This window comes from Sebastes umbrosus, chromosome 23 (genome assembly GCF_015220745.1).
Source record: "Sebastes umbrosus isolate fSebUmb1 chromosome 23, fSebUmb1.pri, whole genome shotgun sequence".
Taxonomy (NCBI): domain Eukaryota; kingdom Metazoa; phylum Chordata; class Actinopteri; order Perciformes; family Sebastidae; genus Sebastes; species Sebastes umbrosus.
The window spans coordinates 12,731,846-12,753,423 of record NC_051291.1 but is presented as its reverse complement, the minus strand read 5'-3'; the positions used below and the strand labels follow the sequence as shown (position 1 = coordinate 12,753,423).

The window sequence follows — 21,578 nt, the reverse complement described above, 5'->3', positions numbered from 1 at the left end:
CAAAATGTGGCTCTGGAGACGTCTACTGTAACGGGATCTACCACAGAGGTGGTTTGGAGTAGTTTGCCAGGTGTTTATATTGCTGTCTGTGGACAGAAATTGTCACCACAATAGCTTTGCAACCGTGCAAGATGCAGTCACGAAACTTTACAGGTGTGTAGTTGAGATCAAAATGAAGCTTTAGCTTAAAGACGGGTGTGGTCCGAACAAGGGCGCCCACGCCTTTCTCATCTCAACTTGTCCCGTTAGCGTTACTTTCTAACTATGACTTCAAACTATGACACTCCAATATGGCAGCAGTAAACACATGAATTATGAATTCAAACAAAGCACTTGCTTAGCTTTAGGTAACAAAACCACTTGGTTAGGTTTAGGAAAAATCATCATGGTTTAAAACGACTACATTTGTAAAGTGAAAGTGAACTGGACACGGACAGCGGTCTCCTGGATGAAAGCCCTGTGTTTGTTGGACACGTCCACCTCCCCTCCCTGCCACCATATGTGTGTTTTTTCGCTCTTCAAACTACGTCAACACACTCCCGGAGCTTTTTCTCTGCGTGTTTAATATTGACACGAATGGGTTTACATTGTAGCTGCTTGAAATCCCAGAGCGTCTCATACAGATGCTAAAGGGTGTCGTGTGCGTCGGTATCAGACGCCGAGGGGCAGTTGGTATTTGAGATTTGGCCCCCACACTTAACGCCCCTGGTTCGATTTGGTGTTGCGGACGGTGTGAGCTCATTGTAAGATGGGCCCTACTTTGTTGTAAATAAATGATTTTATTATTTAGTATAAGGTCCTGTTTTTGTCCCAGTCTAAGAGCCGGACTGTGTCACTTTCAAACAACATATTTAAAGGTGCAGTGTATAGTGTTTTTCTTTATTCTAAGAAAACATGATTCTTATTTTCAGGCAATTATGCACTACAAAAACATACTTATTAATATTATATTCCATTTCTGCCTATAGATCCCCGCGGTTTCCAATCTAAAGCCCCTATTGGTAGGATGAATGTTTGTCAGTGTCTGTACAAAAACATTTCATGAGACTGATTTTGGAAAGCCAAAAAAGCCTGTTACAAACTGAGGGTATTATGGGAAGTGTGGATTCAGCATTTATTTAGTTTGACCCAATTAGGAAATATGTGTCAGGGCTTTGGGTTTGTAGTCTTGTTGTTGAGTTTTTGTGCCCTTAAGTTGAAAAACAAAATCAGTGGAGCTTAAATAGTTACGCCTCCATTAAGCCCTCCACAGTGGACATGTTCCCTTGTCCTCTGTTACCAGTGTTTCTTCTGGCCCAGGGGCATAACATTCCCACACCAACATAGAGTCGTCATTGTGGGCAGGTCATTACAAGGCCATTATGTTTTATGTTTGAAATAATTTTCCACTATAATTCTCACAAAGTAGCAGTTTTTCTACTTGGCTGATTTGACCTCGTCTCATTTTATGTGTGGTTCTCCTTCCCATAAACAGCGTAACCAATATTGCTTATAATTATTTGTACATTTGGCTCTAATTGGATTTGATGTATTATATATCAGAAATTAAACATCTGGATAAGATTAAAATGTGTAAAAATGTAAAATGAACCAAAGGACAAAGAAACCAGTTTAAATGCTGTCTGGTGTGTCCTCAGAATACTTGGTAAGGAGTGACTTCATGTAGCTTCCTCTTTCATTTGACTTTAAGGCATTGGTTTGAAAGATATCACTGCAGCCAATACACTCCAAATCAATTTACAGTTGTGCGTAAAAGCGCACAAACACCTCCTGATGCCTTGTGGCACTAAACTGAGAGTCAGTCAGCTGGAAGCATTAAAGATGAAGACTTTGACGTCCTCTGGTGTTCACTTGAGGCCACTGCAAAATAAAATCAGGATGTCTCTTATGCTGCATTCATGCCTCCTATCCAGTGTCAGAACTTCTCCATTCTGGCTTTTACGCATAGCATTCTCTCTTTTCTGTAACGCAAACTGATCTCTCGCACTGATTCTCCCACATTTTCCTCTCTTGCTTTGGTTGCAAAAGGCCACATGGTGCGTTTTCCATCAAAATACACTTTGTGTAAATCCTCCCACCCAGCAGCAGCAGCAGCAGCTCAGGTCACCTGGATGCGGGTAGAAAAACACCTGCTGGTGGAGGACGCACCACTTCACACAGCACTTTTCTTTATGTTAAGGACCAGTTCGAGCGCGTCCCACACCCATTTGCTTACAACAAACTGAGCCAGTATCTGCAGACATCTGCTACTCTGAGGTCCCCTTTATTATTATTCTCTCATCGGATATGATCTGGAGACTGGTGGTCCTCGGTGGGTTGTGCGTCCTTCTTCTAGGCGCTGGAGGCAGCAGGACGGTGACTTTCCACCGGATTCAGCAGCAGCATGAGAGCCCTGCACGACCCAGGAGGGATACGACCCCCAACAGACCTGTTCACGGACCCCCCTTCACCTCCTGCAAGACCCCCCTCACACCAGTCGAGCACAGGGTCCTGGATGACAATAAGCATGAGGTGAGGTGTGTTTGAGTTATTGTTCTGAGGCTGCTAGGAAAGGTTTGGTGAATATAGGCAAGCAGCAAAGAAGTCATATAATATTAATACATTTGCAGTTATTAAACTAATTAACTTGTTCCTATAGGTCAGAAAGTGATATTTTTCTTGCTTTATTTGCTTTTTTTTCTGCATTGTTTCAGTATATTCAAGGTAAAATCCCCTGAACAAACAATAAAGCTGTGCAATATTAATACACTGAATGTGAATACAGTTATCTGTGCAATATATCCTTGATGCAATATACACCTCAAGTGCAACTTTGTTTACATTTTATTTATTAACTCTACTCTACCTATTTTACAAGTGCAATTACCTGTTTACATTACATCTATTTTTATATTTTATACTTCTAGTGTAACACTTCTGTTTATATTTATTTATTACATCTACTTTACCTGTTTTATTTACTTTATAACTGTGTGTGTTTTACCTGTTATATGTTTCATCTGCCTCGTTTAGTCTTGTCAAGTATTTGTTTTAAAGCACTGACCAGAAGTGGCAAACTGTGAATCTCGTTGTATTTAATACAATGACAATAAAGCTTTCTTTTCTAATCTATTCTAAAATAGTTCTTAAAAAAGACAATAAACAAGTGAAACTTTAATAGAAACAACAAATCATTTTTATTTATTCATGATATTAAATGACATTTGCAATGTGCAAACAGATGATCTACTGTGGTGATCAACATTTTGTTTTTGTCATTTATCAGCAAATTACCATTTTTTGTTCTTTGACCACCACAGGAAATGAAAGTTGCATATTTGGGATTTTTTTTTGTTTCTTTTTTTTTTTTTAACTTTAGAGGCGATGCTGTCATATGTTTGAGTATCTCTTCTCTCTTTCTCCTAGACAGGGTTCAACGGTGATGATGGCTCCTATGTGATTCTTACATGGGTGGGCGATGGTACAGGTGTAAGTATCTTAGTAGTACTACAGTACCACAAGGTTCAGATCATTCCCATCAGCACAACATGTTGTCTACTTTTCTCTTTAGAGATACAGAAACATGTGTGAATGCTCAGACTTTATACTGATGTCTAATCTCTGGCAGTTTCTGTAATCCAAAATATTATTTATTTGTTTTTTTTACTTTTATTTGAAAAAATGGTCTGAAATATATATAAACTACCTCATACTTAGAAATAATGTCATACTCTTTTTCATAGGTCGTCCTGGTGCTGTCAACATTTAGTGCTCCAATAGATACTTTCCTAGAAGGCGGCTCTTCGCGACTTTATCGAAGGTGAGTTAGTATCTGATGTAGTAGAGGAAATAACATGAGCAGAAACACCCTGAGAAGAACTCAAAAACACAGTCTTTCTTTTCCTCTCTCATCAGCACGGATTATGCAAAATCCTTCCATGACATTTCCCATCAGATCAACAACACCTTCATAAGGGAGGAGTTTGGAGTCAGTGTTGGACCAGGGAGCTCTGTAAGTCAACACTGTAGTGTGTAGTGAGTGAGCAGTTCGAGTTTCGGTTAAGGAACCGAGTGTGATGTTGCCTCACAATAAAAAAGTGTGAAGACATCTTGCATGTTGCTCTGCTGTCTGGTGCCACATCTTCACTTGGTTTGCTCTCGTCCTCACAGTGTTGTGGCTGGCATGTTCAAAAATACACCCACAGAAGTTCAGGATTAGCACGGATATTCACTTTTTTGATGTTTTTATCCAGCTTCGTCTACATAAGTCATGAAATTAGCAATACTTGTGAACTGGCGGGAGGTTTGAGACACATGTTTTAGGATGAGAAGATGTAAAAAGACGTTTTCTCTGACATGCAGGTGGATCTTTTTACCCAGGAATTCTGCGAAAAGCCAGTAAAAGTAAAGCTTAAAATATGCAGTAGTGTATATGTTTAGTAAACAATCATCATCCCTGCTAACTTTGCATCTCATAATTGACTTTAGGTGATTCTGACAGCAGACATCCCGGTGGTGGACAATGCTGGCGGGATCATCTTCACCTCCACGGATGCCGGCGCGACCTTCAAGTTCATCAAGCTGCCCTTCCACCTGGATCAGCCAATCACGTACCACTTCCTCAACCCTGACTACCTGGTGGCGCTCAGCATCGATGTGAGTCGCACGGCTTTTAAATGTTGTTTCTCTTACTTTTTTTTATTTCATTCACAAGGTCACAATGGTCTCCCCTCGCTCTGTGTAATAGCTATAAAACTCACACACAGATCAAGCCCACACCTTAAAGTAAAGGTAAACACTCCTCTGTTCCTTTCCGACTCGCAGGGCGGTCTGTGGCTCTCTCTGGACTTTGGTGCCAAGTGGACAAAAGTTCATGATGGAGTGCATTCTTTCTCATGGTGAGGATAAACAGGAAACCAAACCACACCGAGAAACCCAGCATGTCTAAAAGAAAGCAGATGAACCATGTGTTCTGTAAAAGCTCTAGGCCAGTATTGACTTGTTTTACTTAGATTGAGTGGATACGATATGATACGCAGTGTGTTTTTTGTTCTGGAGAAGAAAAAGTAATGTTTAAAAACAGTTCAAATGAAAGTCGTTGTGACACTTTTTAGGTGTTTGTGACATGTTTTTTAACTTCCTCTTTCCATCAGGGGGGCCGGCATTAATTTGTTCTTCAGCTTCAGTCGAACAGACACAGGTAGGAAGATGTATGGAATGCATTTCATCATACCAGAGAGTTTAAAAAAAGTTGTCAGACAGCCAGTGATTTGATCTGAAGGACTCGATTATGACATAAAAGTGTTCGCCTTGCAATGCAAGAAAGACATTTAGAGAAATTTATCATTTAAGTGCAATCAAGTCAAATCTAAAAAAACAACCAGCATTGTGTGGTTTATGCTGTTTAGTTAAGATCTCCAATGTCCCATAAGAGGAAATCCTTTCTGCAGTAAGCCTGCATAAAAACACGAAAATAATAGATGACTAAAAGTGTGATTGCTGTACACACAATATAAAATACAATAAAAAAGTCCATGTGATAAAAATGGCAAGAGATAATAATAAGGATAAGATATTGTTGGGGGATCCAATGGTGGTGTATTTGAATAAAGTGCAATTGGGATTTAAAAGATGCCATTTTCCAGCTATAATATAGGGCTTAATTGGATTAAAAGTGGAGACGAAATCAATAAATAAGAGTCCTGAGCATCTCTTGCTTCTTGTCGCCACAGTTGAGGCAGATGAGAGGGGCAATTTGGTGCTGAAGAAGACTAAAGATCTGGGGAAAACCTTCACCACAATCCACGAGGACATCTTCAGTTTTGGCTACATAGGAGCCTTCCTCTTCTTCTCCGTGATGGAGGATTCGGTAAGAAGACTCCTCTTCACACGCATATTAGTTATCTAGATGGTCAAATCACATTAAAGACCACTAATCTTAATTATAAGCAATAATAACAACACAGTGATGCATTGTTTTGCTCCCAGAGATCCCCTCGTGTCATGTATTTCTCATCAGACCAAGGAGATACCTTCAGTCGAGCGCTTCTACCTTCTGCCTCCACCGAGCAGGTGAGAAAGAGATTTACATTTTTTTTTTTTGTAGTTTAGTTCAAAATTTCTATTGGTTATGTTAACAAAAATAAAGTTGTAACCTTTAAAATTTTTGTTATTTTAAAAAGGACTCTCTTCTTTGATTAGATAGTTCATTTCAATACAAATTTTGCCAATTTTAAACTAATTTATTTTGGCAAAGCTCTGCTTCTGATAAAGCAACATTTATTAATTGAGAACTTTGGCTTCTTCTATGTCAGTATTGAAATATTATAAACGATATCCTGCCCTACCACAGGAAATGTACGGATGTTAATATAATTATCACCTTTTGTCACACACTTTCTCTTACACTTTGAGTCAGACTTGTGGTTGTTGAGAAAGTTTTAAACCCTCAGAAACAGCTGGTTAAGTTAAAAAACATCGATGGCAACATTTCCCTTTTTCAACACCAACTAAACACACACACACACACACACACACATCTGTTCTGGCGCAACACCCACCCACATCCACACCTTGTTGACAGCACAAACACGCACACACACTCTCTCACGACGATTAGACAAGGGGTTACGGTTAAAGATTAAATTAGTCATCAGAAAAGTTTGTTTTTATTCATTAATAACACATTTTCTCACACCCCCTCATGTGCTCTCTCACTCACTCAGTTCTACTCCATCCTGGATGGAGATGAAGATATGCTCTTCATGCACGTGGACAACCCAGGAGGTAACGGACAAAAACACACATGCCTATAACTTAAAAATCTACCTTAAAAACATGCTTTCGTAGTGTTGTGAAGACGACGTGACAGAATTTATAGCTCTCTCAGCCCCTTTTGTTGTAATGGAAAAGCTCAACGATAAAGGCCGGACTGGTTTCGCAAGTTCTCGGTGCTGCTGACAAATCATTCCATCATACTGAGAGTGTGTTTGTGCATGCGAGTCCAGCTGCCCGGTCTTTGTTCCTTTTCGCCCTCCCCCTCTTTTCTCATTCACGTCTATTTCTGTCTCCTCTCACATTATTATTATTATTAATTTTCCCTGGCGAGTGCTCCAGTTGCGTTAGGTGATGGGACTTTTGTACTGCAGAGATAAATAGGGGGAGATATGGGGGTAAGAGGGGCTTTATCTTTTGTTGGCTGGAGGGAGGGAGATTTAGTTTACACTGCAAAAGCTGACAAACGTATCTTGGGATCAGGGTGTAACACAAGCACACACACACACACACACACACACACACACACACATGGACACGCTAGAAACCACGTCCATCACCTCCCTCAGCTGAGCTTGTCCTTCATGGCTTTAGCTGACACGTGTGTGTGTGTGTGTGTGTGTGTGTGTGTGTGTGTGTGTGTGTGTGTGTGAGCTTCACATAGTAAAAATATGATTGATGATGTTGTTATTAATGCTGAAAAGTTTGTGTCAGCGTCGCATCACTTGTTCCCAGGCGCTGATTCTCTTTGAAGGTGATATGAGTCAACTTTGAACCCTTGACTTTAGAAGTGTAATCATGACTGTAAGAGACTAAACTTCTCCTTTGTGTTTTCCGTCTTCTCTTTCGCCACAGACACCTTCTTTGGAACCATGTACACATCAGACGACCGCGGCATCTTGTTCTCCAAATCGCTGGAGCGCCACCTGTTTGATGGGCAGAGGAAGAGCGACTTCACCAACATAACGTCACTGAGAGGAGTCTACCTCACTAATAAACTGGACGAGGGTACGGGGTTTCATGTGTCATTTTTTTAGCACTTTTGGCTAAATTTATAACAATGCAATACGCGCAAATTGAATTAGTGCTTTTATTTTGTTGTTTGAAGATATGTTCCTATATTATGACGAGCATGGGTGCTGTAGTTTATTTCAAGTCAACCCCCAAATGCACCCTTCTGGTACCGTAAATACGGGGCGGCAAACTCTGGTTCTGAAAAGTTAAGCCAACGCTGAAGTGCCATAAACTTGCATTCTCTCTAACAGCCAGCAGGGGGCGACTCCTCTGGTTGCAAAAATAAGTCAGATTGTATAGAAGTCTATGAGAAAATGAGCCTACATCTCACTTGATTTATTACCTCAGTAAACATTGTAAACATGAGTTTATGGTCTCAATCGCTATAGTTTCAAGTCTTCTTCAATACAGCATGATGTTCATTTAGTAAATTATGGTCCCATTTAGAGTCAAATAGACCATAAAGCAGGGTATGCTTTAGGGCGTGGCTACCTTGTGATTAACAGGTCGCTATACCACAGCTGAACTCGAGGCTTCAAAAATAGTCCCGTAGTCCACAAACCAATGGGTGACGTCACGGTGACTACGTCCACTTCTTCTATACAGTATATAGTAACGTGTATTATTCCACCACTGAAAATAGTCCCCGACAAATGCACTATTTACTCCTGTTTTTGACTGATGTTTGCTAAAAACTATAGTGCCCAGCTTTTTTAGGAGATTACTGAGCCTTTAATTTTTTTATTTTTTTTAACTATTTGTGAGACGTTTTTAAAGACTTATGTCTTCAAATACTGAGGGACAGACTAGCACAATGTTGGTCTTCTATCGGGATTTTCTGTCAATAAAAAATAGACTAATGCAAGCCTTATACTTTAACTCTGAGTGGGTAAAGAAAGGTGACGTGTCTATCATGATCGATTCCTTACATCAAACTGCTTGTCATTATATCCACAGTCATTTGTTCACTTTTCTATTTTGATAAAATACCAAAGCATGACCTTAACTATGTGTTTTGTTGCAGATGGCCGTATAAGATCTGTCATGTCCTTTAACAGAGGAGGGATGTGGAGGCAGCTTAACAAACCTGAGAATGTGGAATGTGGAGAAAAAGTCAAAAATGTATGTTATATATATGTAGAAATGTACGTACTAACATTATATTCTACAAGTTAGCTCAAATAAAATGTGTGTTCACATGTTTTCCATCAGTGCAACCTTCATATTCACGGAGAGCACAGCCGCGTCAACCACATGGTTCCCATGCTGGCTCTGTCTGAGCCGACTGCTATCGGTCTGGTTATCGCTCACGGTAATTGTCCCATATTTACGTTTGAAATAATGTCAAAGTTTAGATATACATTCTACTGTGTCCTTTTTGCAGTCATTTTTCTAATTCAGTATAATTCATTTCTCATAAATGAATTTAACTTTTTTGAAACGTATTGATGATTTTAGATGATCTCCTCTGTTCTCCAGGTACGGTGGGCGACTCTCTGTCGTCGTCGCAGAACCCGGATGTGTTTGTCTCCTCAGACGGCGGTTATAACTGGAGGGGGACACTGAGAGGTCCTCACCACTACAGCATCCTGGACTCTGGGGGTCTCATTGTGGCTGTGGAGGCCCATCGGGAAGGACAAGCCAAGACTATCAAGTACTGAGCAGTCATGCACAATGAAACAATAGTTGGCAATGGAAGGCAGAGTATTCTTGTATTATTATGCTCCCATTTCTCTTCACCAGGTTCTCCACGGACGAGGGCCGGTGCTGGAAGTCCTATAACTTCACCGAGCAGCCCTTATTCTTCGCGGGCCTGGCGTCCGAGCCGGGGACCAAGGCCATGAACGTCAGCGTGTGGGGCTTCCGCCCGGAGGACGACGGCCAGCCCATGTGGGTGGTCGTCACCATTGACTTCCAGAGCCTCATCACGAGAGAGTGTGAGTCAAAAACGCTTATAATGCCGTCTATATCTAGTCGTCTCACACGTTAGTGGTAGGTGTAACAAGTTGTCTCCAGTGAGGTGGAGCCTTGGAGCAGTTTCGCATTACAGAAACTTAACAACCCATGACGTGGGACTTTCCATAAGCTAAATTTCTAAAGAACCCATGAGACACTATGTTCCTCTTTTTTTTTTTTCATTTCTATTACATTTTACAAAACGACATGCTTTGGAAACGGGCATCCATTGCATCATTTTGTCGTTTACTCTGCTTCTTGTGTTGTGCTCCTTGATTTCTAAAGGCCTTGAAAATATGTATTCTCAATCAGCTCCTCGTAGTGAGTGATGGGATCATATAGAAACATACAATTTGATGCCAAAGTTAGAACAGTTTTGGTCATCAGATTTCTGTTTGTATACGTATAGTCACCATGACGTCACCCATTGGTTTGTGAACTACGGTTTTGAAGCCTCGAGTTCGCCAACACCACCAGAGGGAACAACTTTTTGGTTTCATTTTACCTGTAAAAATTTGAAACGATTGCCGACAACAGTTGTATTCTGATTGGTCGCCATCCTGATATAATCAGGTAACGACCAGGACTATGAGGAGTGGTTGGCTCACGCTTCAGATGGAGGAGACTCGGAGAGGAACGGCTGTCTCTTGGGCGTCAAAGAGACCTACAGGAGGCTAAAGAAGCAGTCTGTGTGCAGAAATGGACGCAACTTTGTGGTGAGCAAGAAGCAAAGCCCCTGCCCATGCACCAGAGAAGATTACTTATGGTACGTATGGTACAGATATTATACCATAGAATCACAAATTGTCATCTGAAACAGTTTTATCAGCATGTATGGGATCATGTTTTGGCACCAACAACTAAGACAGCATGGAGAAGCCATAACCTTTGCCCTTTTTCCACAGCGACTACGGTTACTACCGTCATGTGAACACCTCGGAGTGCGTGAGACAACACAGCGCCGCAAATAAAACCTTGGAGCTCTGTCTGAACGGAGAGGAGGATGAGCTGCTGACGGCGGGGTAATAACGGCCACTCCTTTTTTGAAAATGAAGAGACACACCTCCCCGTACATGCATGCTCACACACACACTTCTGACTGCGTTTGCAGGTACCGCAAGGTCCCGAGTGATCAGTGCGAGGGAGGCTTCAGCCCTCTGCTCGCAATACAGACAGTCATCAGACCCTGTGGGGTTAAAACCAGCCCTGCTCCACCTGCTAGGTCCTCATCTCCGGTCACACACTTTGACACACCGGTCAGTTGTTGCTCTATTGAGTATGTGTGTGTGTCAGTCGTTCATGATGCTTTTTAGGAATATAACAACTTGTGTGTATTTTTCCAGCGAGAGAGGCTGGTGTTGATCCTGGTGTGTGCAGGAGCAGGAGTCATCGTCCTGGTGGCTATCGTTTCCGCCGTCTTCGCTGTCAAGAGGGTGGTGTACAGAAACAGGTGACCTACACACACACACACACACACATCTGTGCTGCATGTTACACCTTTATGCACCCAGCAGTAGCTGACCATTCTGGTGTCATGTCGCCCTCTGCAGTTCACCAGTGTATCGCTTCTCCAACCTCCGGATTCAGGATGAAGAAAACAGCATCACAGCCGATCTTGAAAGCGCCACCAGCAGCAATGGCACGGTCTGCCAGCAGGAATCAGATGATGTATTTTCACTTTATTATGTTTTAAGATATTGTTTTTTGAGCTCAAAACCTGCATATACCAATACTTTTGTGTTCTTATTTCACCAGGATCTTATTGAATGACACACAACAACACATTTCTGTGGATATAATGAATATTCAAGATGATGGAGACCAGCTGTTCTGAAAAAGACTGCATTTTGTTGGACTTATCCCTGATATTTTTGATATGGGAGCACCCTTCGTGGCAAGTTGTGAGGATCTGAAAGGACACGGGAAGCATGAGAATGTCTTAATTTATTGAGCTTGCTTGATTTCGTTGCTTTGCTTTGCTTACTCCTTGATTTATTTGTACAGTTTTTTTTTATTCTATTTCAATTGTACTCTGTGTTGCACCACCTCTTTACTTTCTATTCAATGTGAAAACAAACAAGACAATCCTAAAAATGTGCATTTGTTAAAAAAAATAAAAAAAATAAAAAAATAAAATAAATAAATACTGAATATTATTATGTGTTTGTTACAGTTTAAAATTTGCCATAATAATGATTGGATTAAATGCACAATAAAGACACTGGTGGCGCTGTGACGTCTCCTATCTACTATGAACTGAGAAGAAAAAGGAGGAAGTCGGTGTGACGAAAACAAAGATAGGTTATTAATAAGATGTCTCACTTGTGAAAAAATCTGCCCAATCTTGCAGAGTTAAAGAAAAATGCACAGAGACCACTATACCATTTTCATACCAAAACTGCAATTTCCCACAGACTCAGTAGAGTTAGAGCTATTGCTAAATGATGTCCATAACATAACTCTATTATTACATTATTGAATTAGCCATGAGTTGAGTCCCATGTATGGAGTCAGATCGGTCTCATATTAATGAATGCACACAGGATTCCCAAATTTTGTGATTTATATATATAAATGACTCTCTCCACAAAAAATATATTTCTGATGCACACACAAATATTTATTGTTTTAAATAAATGTAATAGAAATTCACAAATATATATATATATTTAAAAGTATTTACAATTTTCCAAATTTTTCCAAATAAGTATTTAAGTATTTATAAGTATAATTTCCCATATCCCCCAAATGTAAAGAAATACACGTTAAAATTCATATATCACTCCAAAAAATACTTCTGAATCCTATATTTCACAGTTGTGTATTTGTCTAGAAATGTGGCAGAAATGTTATAATTGGGTTCATTCTGAAAGCATAAAGAGCAAAATAATTTACATATTTCTATTTATTATTATTATTATTATTATTATTATTATTATTATTATTAGATAGATAGTAACTTTATTGATCCCGAGGGAAATTCAAGTTTCCAGCATCACAGGTCCATAGTGCAAAACATGTTAGTAAAAGGGCAGTTAAAAGGTTAGTAGTGCAAAGTACAAAGTACAAAAAAATATACCAGATATAAAAATACAAGGAGATGAAGAAAACTGTTAAAAATGAATATAGTGCAGGGTAACTCCAGTAGCTTAGTCTATAAAAGTGCACTGTATGCATTATTATCTGTCCTGCATTATTATTTGTCCCCCCCTCCCTAGAGAGATGGAGAGAATTTAATTATTATTATTATTATTATTATTAATAATATATATTTTTTTTTTAATTATTTTTTATTATTTTATTTGTTCCTGCCAATCTACTGCTCCACACTCCAGTCAAGTAGGTGGCAGTAATGCACCAAACACCAAAGAAGAAGAAGAAGAAACAAACAAACAGGTCTGCCTGCTTGTTGGTCTTCGGTTTCTCCGACAGAGTGGAGCATCCTGCCGCCTCTTTCTCCCATCTCAGCTGTCATTACACCACCATCATCATCATCTCTCTCTATAGGAGGAAACACCGCGAACAACCACCAATTCTGGGTTACAGTGGCGACTAAAACAGGTAAGCAAAGGTGTGATCCGTTCACCAGAAAGGATACTTCTTAAACTATTGCTACAATGTAATTAAAGGAGTTATCTCGGCGTCCTTTAGCAAACACAGAGCAGAGAGAGAGAGAGAGAGAGAGAGAGGAGGAAGTTACCCAGCAGACAGACAGAGGAGTCAACGTAAAGGAGGATAAGATGGTCAGGGCTGGAGGTAAGTGTGTCTCCTTTTAACAGTTAATTACACATGTTGATGTAGTGTTTTATAATATGTCTGCTTCCTGTTTTGTCTTCCAGGTGTATTGAAGTTGGCAGCACTCATCTTTGCATTCCTCCTGGCTGTGTTTCTGGCTTTCCAGCTGCTCGAGATCAACATGGACTTCAAGCTGGCCAGTGTGATCTGTGAGTTGCATTTCCTGCAAGATGAAACTCATAATCCCCCCCAGCAGCAGCAGCAGCTGTGCACATGCTTGTAAAGAGGAAACATGACACCTGGTTAACCAGTTATTGTGAAGGGGTATTCTGTAGTAATAATAGGCAAGGCAAGGCAGCTTTATTTGTATAGCACATTTCAGCAACAGGGCAATTCAAAGTGCTTTACATAAACATTCAAAAACATTAAGACATAATTAAAACAGTTATAAAAACATTAAAGTGTAACCAAATAAGAACCATCTAAATAGAAGGACGTATAAAAATAGGAGCAGTATATACAGTATTGACAGACTATTAAAAAAATAGTTAAAAATGTTATTATTGGGTTCATTCTGAAAGCATAAAGAGTATAATAATTGATATATTTCTATTTATAATTATTATTATTATATAACTTAAATTATTTTATTTTATTTTTTAATTTAAATGCAAATTTACAATAACAAATACAAGCTACAAAAAGGAATACAAAACAACAACAACAAATAAATAATAAATAAAAAGGTGACATTTTTTATTTTATTTTTTTATTTTATTAGTTTATTCGACAGGGACAATACATAGGCATTGTTACACTTAATTAAAGTGCAACCGATGCAAGGTATATAGGACTTCTAGCCATAGCTAATTTGCAGACCTTGTCCCTGGTTAGGTTTTTAAGAAGAAGGAAATAAAAAAAAGTTATTGTGAAGGGGTATTTGGTAGTAATGATTGGCAAGGCAAGGCAGCTTTATTTGTATAGCACATTTCAGCAACAGGGTAATTCAAAGTGCTTTACATAAACATTCAAAAACATTAAGACATAATTAAAACAGTTATAAAAACATAAAAACATTAAAGTGTAAACAAATAAGAGCCATCTAAATAGAAGGACGTATAAAAATAGGAGCAGTATATACAGTATTGACAATAAACAGACTAAAAAAATAGTTAAAAATGTTATTATTGGGTTCATTCTGAAAGCACAAAGAGTATAATAATTGATATATTTCTATTTATAATTATTATTATTATATAACTTAAATTATTTTATTTTTTTTTAATTTAAATGCAAATTTACAATAACAAATACAAGCTACAAAAAGGAATACAAAACAACAACAACAAATAAATAATAAATAAAAAGGTGACATTTTTTATTTTATTTTTTTATTTTATTAGTTTATTTGACAGGGACAATACATAGGCATTGTTACACTTAATTAAAGTGCAACCGATGCAAGGTATATAGGACTTCTAGCCATAGCTAATTTGCAGACCTTGTCCCTGGTTAGGTTTTTAAGAAGAAGGAAATAAAAAAAAGTTATTGTGAAGGGGTATTTGGTAGTAATGATTGGCAAGGCAAGGCAGCTTTATTTGCATAGCACATTTCAGGGCAACAGGGCAATTCAAAGTGCTTTACATAAACATTCAAGAACATTGCGACAACAGTTATAAAAACATAAAAACATTAAATATTAGACAATAAAAACAAGGTAAAAATAAAAGCTAGGAAAGAAGCTAAAATAGAGTATGACACACAAGAGTAAAAGCTCTAGTACCGTATATAAGATCATCGTTTGATTTAATAAAAGGCAGCAGCAGCAAACAGGAAAGTAATTTGATTTAAAAGAACTCAGAGTTGGAGCTGGTCCTGCAGGTTTCTGGGAGCTTGTTCAAAATATTTGGTGCATAAAAACTGAACGTTACTTCTGCATGTTTAGTTCTGACTCTGGGAACACTAAGCAGACCTGATCCAGATGACCTGAGAAGTCTGGATGGTTCAAAACACAGCAGAAGATCAGAAATGTATTTTGGCCCTAAACCATTTAGTGCTTTGTAAACCAGCAGGATGATAGTATGCCTTGCCCCTTTTGTTGCCTCTATAGGTTGTGTTCACATTACAGAAACCAAATATGCTCATTGTCTGTCTTAGTAGAGGCGCAATACATCTGTTTGGATAGATACTTTATTTGTCCCCTGTTGGGGGATCACTAGACCTACTCGTACCCATACTTTGCACATTGCAACATGCGCCAACAACAACAAATAATGTGTAAGGGGGGAGTATAAAGACACATATGTGCACAAACATATTTGTACATACACATACACACATATATATATATATATATATAAATAAACTGGGAAAAAAAGTTTGGAAACTTGTGTTTGGTGGATTATTTCTCTGTTTTTACAATGCTAACTGGCATTGTATTTTACATCGTTGGAAAGCCTGTTCATTTACCTTCATAATGATGTCCAACTTGTAAGGATCATGCATTTGTGGGATGGGCAGCACAGCTAATTATGTGGGTAGCGCCCAAGAAACATTTGCCAAAATGCTCTGCCAATGGTAAACAGTGTATTGTCCTTGTGAATGTGAATAAACAGGCTTTCCAACGATGTAAAATACAACGCCAATTAGCATTGTAACAACAGAGAAATAATCTACCAAACACAAGTTTCAGAATTTTTTTTCCCCAGTTTATATACGTACATACACGGAAGCACACGTGTTTACATTAATACATACAGTACAGACATTTAGGGAAGGGAACTTTCCGACAGAGCTGCATTTAAATGACGAATCACGAAAATCTCATTAAAACTTGTTTTGCTTTTCAGCGAGAGCCATGCCGGCGAATGAAGCCCGTAAGTATGCTTAAATTATTATTATTATTATTATTTCATTTTTACCAGCTCTCTAGTTTTGCTTTGTTTTGTTTTGAAAATACCAATCCGATACCAGTGTTTAATTAGGTAACACTTCATTTTACAGGTCTGCAAATTCCATGGTAATTAGGTGATAATTAGCAAGTATTTTAAATTTCTTTGGAATTATAGTTAATATTATTTATATATTATATTATATTCAAATTAAATTAAGTGCTACCTTTAATTAATAAGCCGTATCCCTCACTGTGTGGAAGTGACTGGTATCATTCTTTTATGTGTAAGGCGACATCACGTTAGACTTAAACATTGCTTTCCTAACTTTGTAAAAACAAAATGTGACCAATAAATACATAGATATACATTTATTTAATTGTTCTTTATTATTAAAATAATAAATCGCACACCAGCAATTTGGTAAATAAATCTTCAAAAGGAACAGGAATTACAATTCAAGTGTTTTAATGCTGCAACAAATTGGTCAAAAGTTAAAAACGGGACTTAAGATCCCAGTATATAGTGTGTTTTGTATACAAACATAAAATTGAATTGAATCGGTGCGTCCCTAGTTTTGATACGTGTTCTTCCCTTTCTCGCTAAACCAGTCGAAACAAGTACGGTAAGGTAAGGTCTGTGTTTAGCTCCGTGCTTGGTATTTAGAGAATGAACAGATTCCCTTTAGGTAGAATTCAAGTCGAACCACTTCTTTTGTCTTTGTCTGCTCCTGTTTGTGGATGTGTTATCGTACCACTTGTTACCTGATACTGTGCTACATGGTACTTGTTGTGTAAATGGAGATCTCTGTTCGCAGCGACAAAACCAGTCAGGCAAAAGTGTGGGCTGTCCAAGTCGTGTCCAGCCGGACACTTCGCCTTCAGGTTGGCGAGTGGAGCGGCCAGTGTGGTGGGGCCCAGGTTCTGCCTGGAGGACAAGTTGTAAGTGAACCTTTGCCAACATGTCTGGGTTTTATTTGTCATGGTTGCTTTTGTTAGAAGAACACCTCAGCTGGTGCTTGGTTTTAAATTGAATTGCTATTCATATAGATGTAGAATAACACGTGAACAGAACTCACTAAAACATGGTGCCTTCAAATGGGGTCGTGTTTACCGCGTTCACGAGAAGAGTCCATGTGAGCGCCGCCCTCTTTTGGTATTCACGAGTGGAAAGTTTCCGAAAGCTCAGAGTTCACGAGACGTGACGTGTTTGTTGACGTTGTCAGAAATGGTGGAGCCCGTGGAAGTTAATTTTTCGGGAAATAATAATTTAATATATTGTCATTTTAGTCATATATTATTTTTCTTCATCATTTTATAATAGGTCTGAGGAAAATATTGATATTCCCAAACTGCCTCACCTTTTTCCTGTCATTATGCTTTTGCATTTCCTGCATTATGTTACCCATTAGCTAGCTTTGCTAAATTGTTATCCTCTGTGGCTTCTAGACGCCGACAGTAACGTTAATATTGCAGCGGTGTTCTCACGACTTAACCACTTGAATGGCGAGCATATGTGTACACGACTTCCCATTTTTGAGGGGCACCAACAGTATAGCTCATGTTTGTGGTTTTCAGGAATGCATGGTTGTCATAGCAACTCATCTAGACATCCTTGAAGTGTTAAAGGCTAGATTCCTTTAGCTGTATTTCATAGCTCAGCAGCAGTCACCTTCAGTTTTTGTTGAAAAGTGCAGAATGTGGTGCTGAAATCCATTAGTCAGTTGACAGAAAATGAATCACGTCTTTTAATAATTGATCAGTCATTTATCGAGCAAAAAATGTCAAACATTCACAGGTTTCACTACCTTGTGTTTTCTATATTGTCATTCATTGTGAGAAGTTATAGTTAACAAATACATTCCTAATAATATAAAGTATAGTATATCCACACGGTGTTCGGTTCTCATTGTCCTCCTTTGTTGTGTTTTAGAATCATGAGCGCTGTGAAGAATAACGTTGGGAGAGGACTGAACATCGCCCTGATTAATGGTAACGTTATCAGCCGGGAGTTCCGCACCTTCAAGTCAATTTGATTAATAAGCAAGCCGCTGCTGATAGCAACGTAACAATGCAGCAATGTCACACTACAACTGCTACTTATAGATTCACATTTTGTATTATTTCATATCAGAAACAAAGGTTTGACCCAAAATGTGCCATTCCTAGTGGTAAACCTCAGATAAACAGCAACAAAAGACTACCAAGTTTGTACTTGTGTGTAATAAAAGATGTGTACGGGGATGTTACTTAGTTGATGGTTTTATATCATATTTGATTTAAGGGATATTTTTCTCCTCACAGGGAAAACAGGGGATGTTATCAAGACAGACTTTTTTGATATGTGGGGAGGAGGTGAGTACATTTCACAACCTTTTTGTTTTAGACATTAAAACACATCCAGTATATACATTGAGTTAACCATGTGTTACCTCGTGCAGAGGTGGCTCCCTTTATTAAATTCCTGAAGGAAATTGAAGACGGGACAGTCGTGATGATCGCCTCGTTTGACGATCCCGCGACAAAGTAAGGACACAACATCCCCTCGCTCACCGCTACACTTTCTCTAGTATTGGCCTTGGCCGTGAAATAATATCTGTCTGCTTTTGTTCCGTAGACTCAACGATGAAGCCAAGAAGCTGATTGCCGATCTGGGCAGCTCGTCTATCAGTAATTTGGGCTTCAGAGATAACTGGGTCTTTGTAGGAGGGAAAGGCATCAAGACCAAGAGTCCATTTGAGCAGGTAACACGAAGCGCGAATGTTTACGTGTTTACATCTCCTCACTTAAATGAAGTTTTTACACAGCTTGTAAGCAAACAGCAAGTATCCTTGTCTTGTAAATATTTAAAGGAGCAGTGTGTAGCATTTTGGGGGATCTATTTGCAGAAATGGAATAATATAATATGAAGTATCTTTGGTGTATAATCACCTGAAAATAAGAGTTGTGTTTTTGTGGCCTTAGAATGAGGCGTTTATATATCTACATACGGAGCAGGTCCTTTTCAAGGAGCCAACAAACAAGACTTTCAAGTGGGAGACTCGTGTTTGGGACCGGTGTTTTGTTTTGCAAGTTAGTGCCGTTTGTCTACATGTTTTGTAGTAACGGCTGTCACGTGTTTTCCGTACTGACATAACTTGTTTCAGTACTTGTTTTACTTAGTTTACGTACTTATTTAAAAAAAAATGCTCCCCATCAAACTTCCCTAAAGAGTTCTCGCAACCTACATCAAACCTGTTTGGCGAGGTCAAAGGCACTTGATGGGGAGAATGTAGCAATTGAAAGATGACACACCAGGTTTACACAAAGAAGGGCTCTTATTTACTTAGATCCGCATTCTATGTAAGATGTTCCTGTATATTCAGTAGGTGGAAGGGGAATAAAAAGGTATGTTGTGCTCGGGTCTGAAAGGGCGTTCAGACAGGAAACAGCCCCGTGTTAAAACGGTTGTGTCGAGAAGGTAACCCACAAATTGGGAAAACTTAAGCAAACTTGCAAAAACTCTTGTGAGACTCGATGAACTATGCTTAACTTAAACCATTCAAGGTCAATGCCTGACCTTAACAAGAGTTTTGCAACTTGTGGGTTACCTTCTAGACCTGCTAAAATATTGTAGGAGGGCTGTTTGGGGGAACCATTCATCTGACAGTAATGTAATTACTGTGTATGAAGACACACAGGCCTTAAGTGTAAGCTTTAAACCAGAGAGCACTTCGGATTCACAAGCTGGTGTTTGTCATTCATCATTGTACGTATCTGATTGCAACACTAAACAGCCCAACCCTATTCCTGTTAATTGATGCAGCTTGACATCGAATGGCAACACCCTGCCTCTTGGTTCCCGTCTAACCAGGATACGGCATCACATTGCATGATAAAAGACAAAAATGTTTTGTGTTTACCTCCTCAGCATATAAAGAACAGCGCCGACACCAACAAATTTGAAGGATGGCCCGACGTGTTGGAGATGGAGGGTTGCGTGCCTCGGAGGCAGGACTGAGCTGACGTCTCTTCTCGCTCCTCGTCCTCCTGACATTCCTGTCCTCACGAGACTTTTTAGTGGTTACATTTCTTTGGGCTGAGAAAGGTCATTTCTTTTTACAGCTCTTTACCCACCAGAATAAAGAAGTTATTAGAAGGAAAGAGAAGCAGCTGTGAAACGTCAGCCCTGAGCAGGAAAGTGAAGCTCGGACCTTCTTCCGTTTGGATACGTAGATGCTTATTGGGGTTTTGTTTGGAAGCAGTAGCTAGAGTGCATTGATTAAAAGGGACTTACCTTTGATTATTGGCATACTATGACACTTTCTACCCGTAAGGCCCGCAGATTATTGCACTGTTGTTGCTGGAACAGATTTCTTCTGATCAGATTTGTTTCCATTACCTGATCCCTGCCTTAATCTTATTCCTTTTTTTTTTTTTTTTTTTTTAACCAACATGCCTTTGTGATTCCTTTTCTTCCTTTTCAGAGTTGCATTTATTTTGAGAAAAATGATTATTAACAGGGTTTGAAGATATTTCTCATCATGATACTATATCAAAATGTACCAAATTCACTGTGAAATTTGTAAATATTTTGCTTGAAGGAGGATTTCGAAGATCCTAATTTAAATGAACATTGTAATAATATAATTTCTTAAAATAAATGATATTGTTAGCAATGCGCGTGCGAGTGGATTAAAAGTGTTTTGTTATATCTTTCTTTGTGCTAATGAGATGTGTACTATGTAGTTTCTATGTGCATATATGCAGTACAGTAGATGACGCACCCTGAACAGCTAACAGCTGTGGATCAACACTATGAATTTACACAACATCCAGTATCCATATTGATCGAGGTGTTAATCATTACCACGTTAATCGCGCCATTTTACAACCACTTCCAAACAAGTTATAGGCTGTTAGATTTTTCACCTCAGGCAGGTGTCGTTCATGTGGCTGACGGGAAGGAAATAGTGATACTTCTGTTAATCATCTGTGTCTTCCTGTCTTGTTTTCAGTTTACAGTTTCTACGAAAGTCCTTTTTAAAAGCAGTATTGAAGAAGCAATGGCGACTCCAATCACATTAAACATGTATTCATTTTTCTGGGAACTGAGTTTATACTGGAAAAGCATTCATAACTCATTAAGCATTGTATTTAAGACTCAAATACTCATTAACTCGGAGACTCTTTATCTGGGCCACGTTTTGTTTTTGAAAGGGATATAACTGCTGCTGCAGGTTCTTTTGGT

The 21,578-nt window shown here is 38.9% G+C and overlaps 2 protein-coding genes across 4 annotated transcripts; both read left to right on the top strand.

Annotated features, from left to right (window-relative positions):
* The first annotated feature begins 1,944 nt into the window (after nucleotides 1-1,944).
* Nucleotides 1,945-11,865, top strand: si:dkey-159a18.1 (sortilin). The gene is made up of 21 exons (XM_037759891.1): nucleotides 1,945-2,511; nucleotides 3,406-3,468; nucleotides 3,723-3,799; nucleotides 3,895-3,991; nucleotides 4,468-4,635; nucleotides 4,804-4,877; nucleotides 5,133-5,179; nucleotides 5,712-5,848; nucleotides 5,968-6,051; nucleotides 6,705-6,765; nucleotides 7,609-7,761; nucleotides 8,792-8,889; nucleotides 8,980-9,079; nucleotides 9,247-9,421; nucleotides 9,511-9,704; nucleotides 10,297-10,489; nucleotides 10,629-10,745; nucleotides 10,835-10,979; nucleotides 11,067-11,173; nucleotides 11,274-11,391; nucleotides 11,479-11,865. Exons 1-21 carry the CDS (start codon nucleotides 2,287-2,289, stop codon nucleotides 11,491-11,493), a joined length of 2,448 nt encoding a protein of 815 aa, XP_037615819.1. The 5' UTR covers nucleotides 1,945-2,286; the 3' UTR covers nucleotides 11,494-11,865.
* A 1,271-nt stretch (nucleotides 11,866-13,136) lies between these two features.
* fam3c (FAM3 metabolism regulating signaling molecule C) lies at nucleotides 13,137-21,008 on the top strand. 3 transcript variants are annotated; one of them, XM_037761190.1, is made up of 10 exons: nucleotides 13,137-13,284; nucleotides 13,375-13,479; nucleotides 13,563-13,667; nucleotides 16,308-16,334; nucleotides 17,167-17,290; nucleotides 18,282-18,340; nucleotides 18,653-18,703; nucleotides 18,790-18,874; nucleotides 18,966-19,092; nucleotides 20,259-21,008. In XM_037761190.1, exons 2-10 carry the CDS (start codon nucleotides 13,464-13,466, stop codon nucleotides 20,346-20,348), a joined length of 684 nt encoding a protein of 227 aa, XP_037617118.1. In that variant the 5' UTR covers nucleotides 13,137-13,284; nucleotides 13,375-13,463; the 3' UTR covers nucleotides 20,349-21,008. The 3 variants fall into 3 exon arrangements, with proteins under 3 accessions (XP_037617118.1, XP_037617120.1, XP_037617121.1); XM_037761192.1 differs by having other exon boundaries at nucleotides 13,144-13,294; XM_037761193.1 differs by having other exon boundaries at nucleotides 13,159-13,284; nucleotides 13,353-13,479.
* The last annotated feature ends 570 nt before the right edge of the window (nucleotides 21,009-21,578 follow it).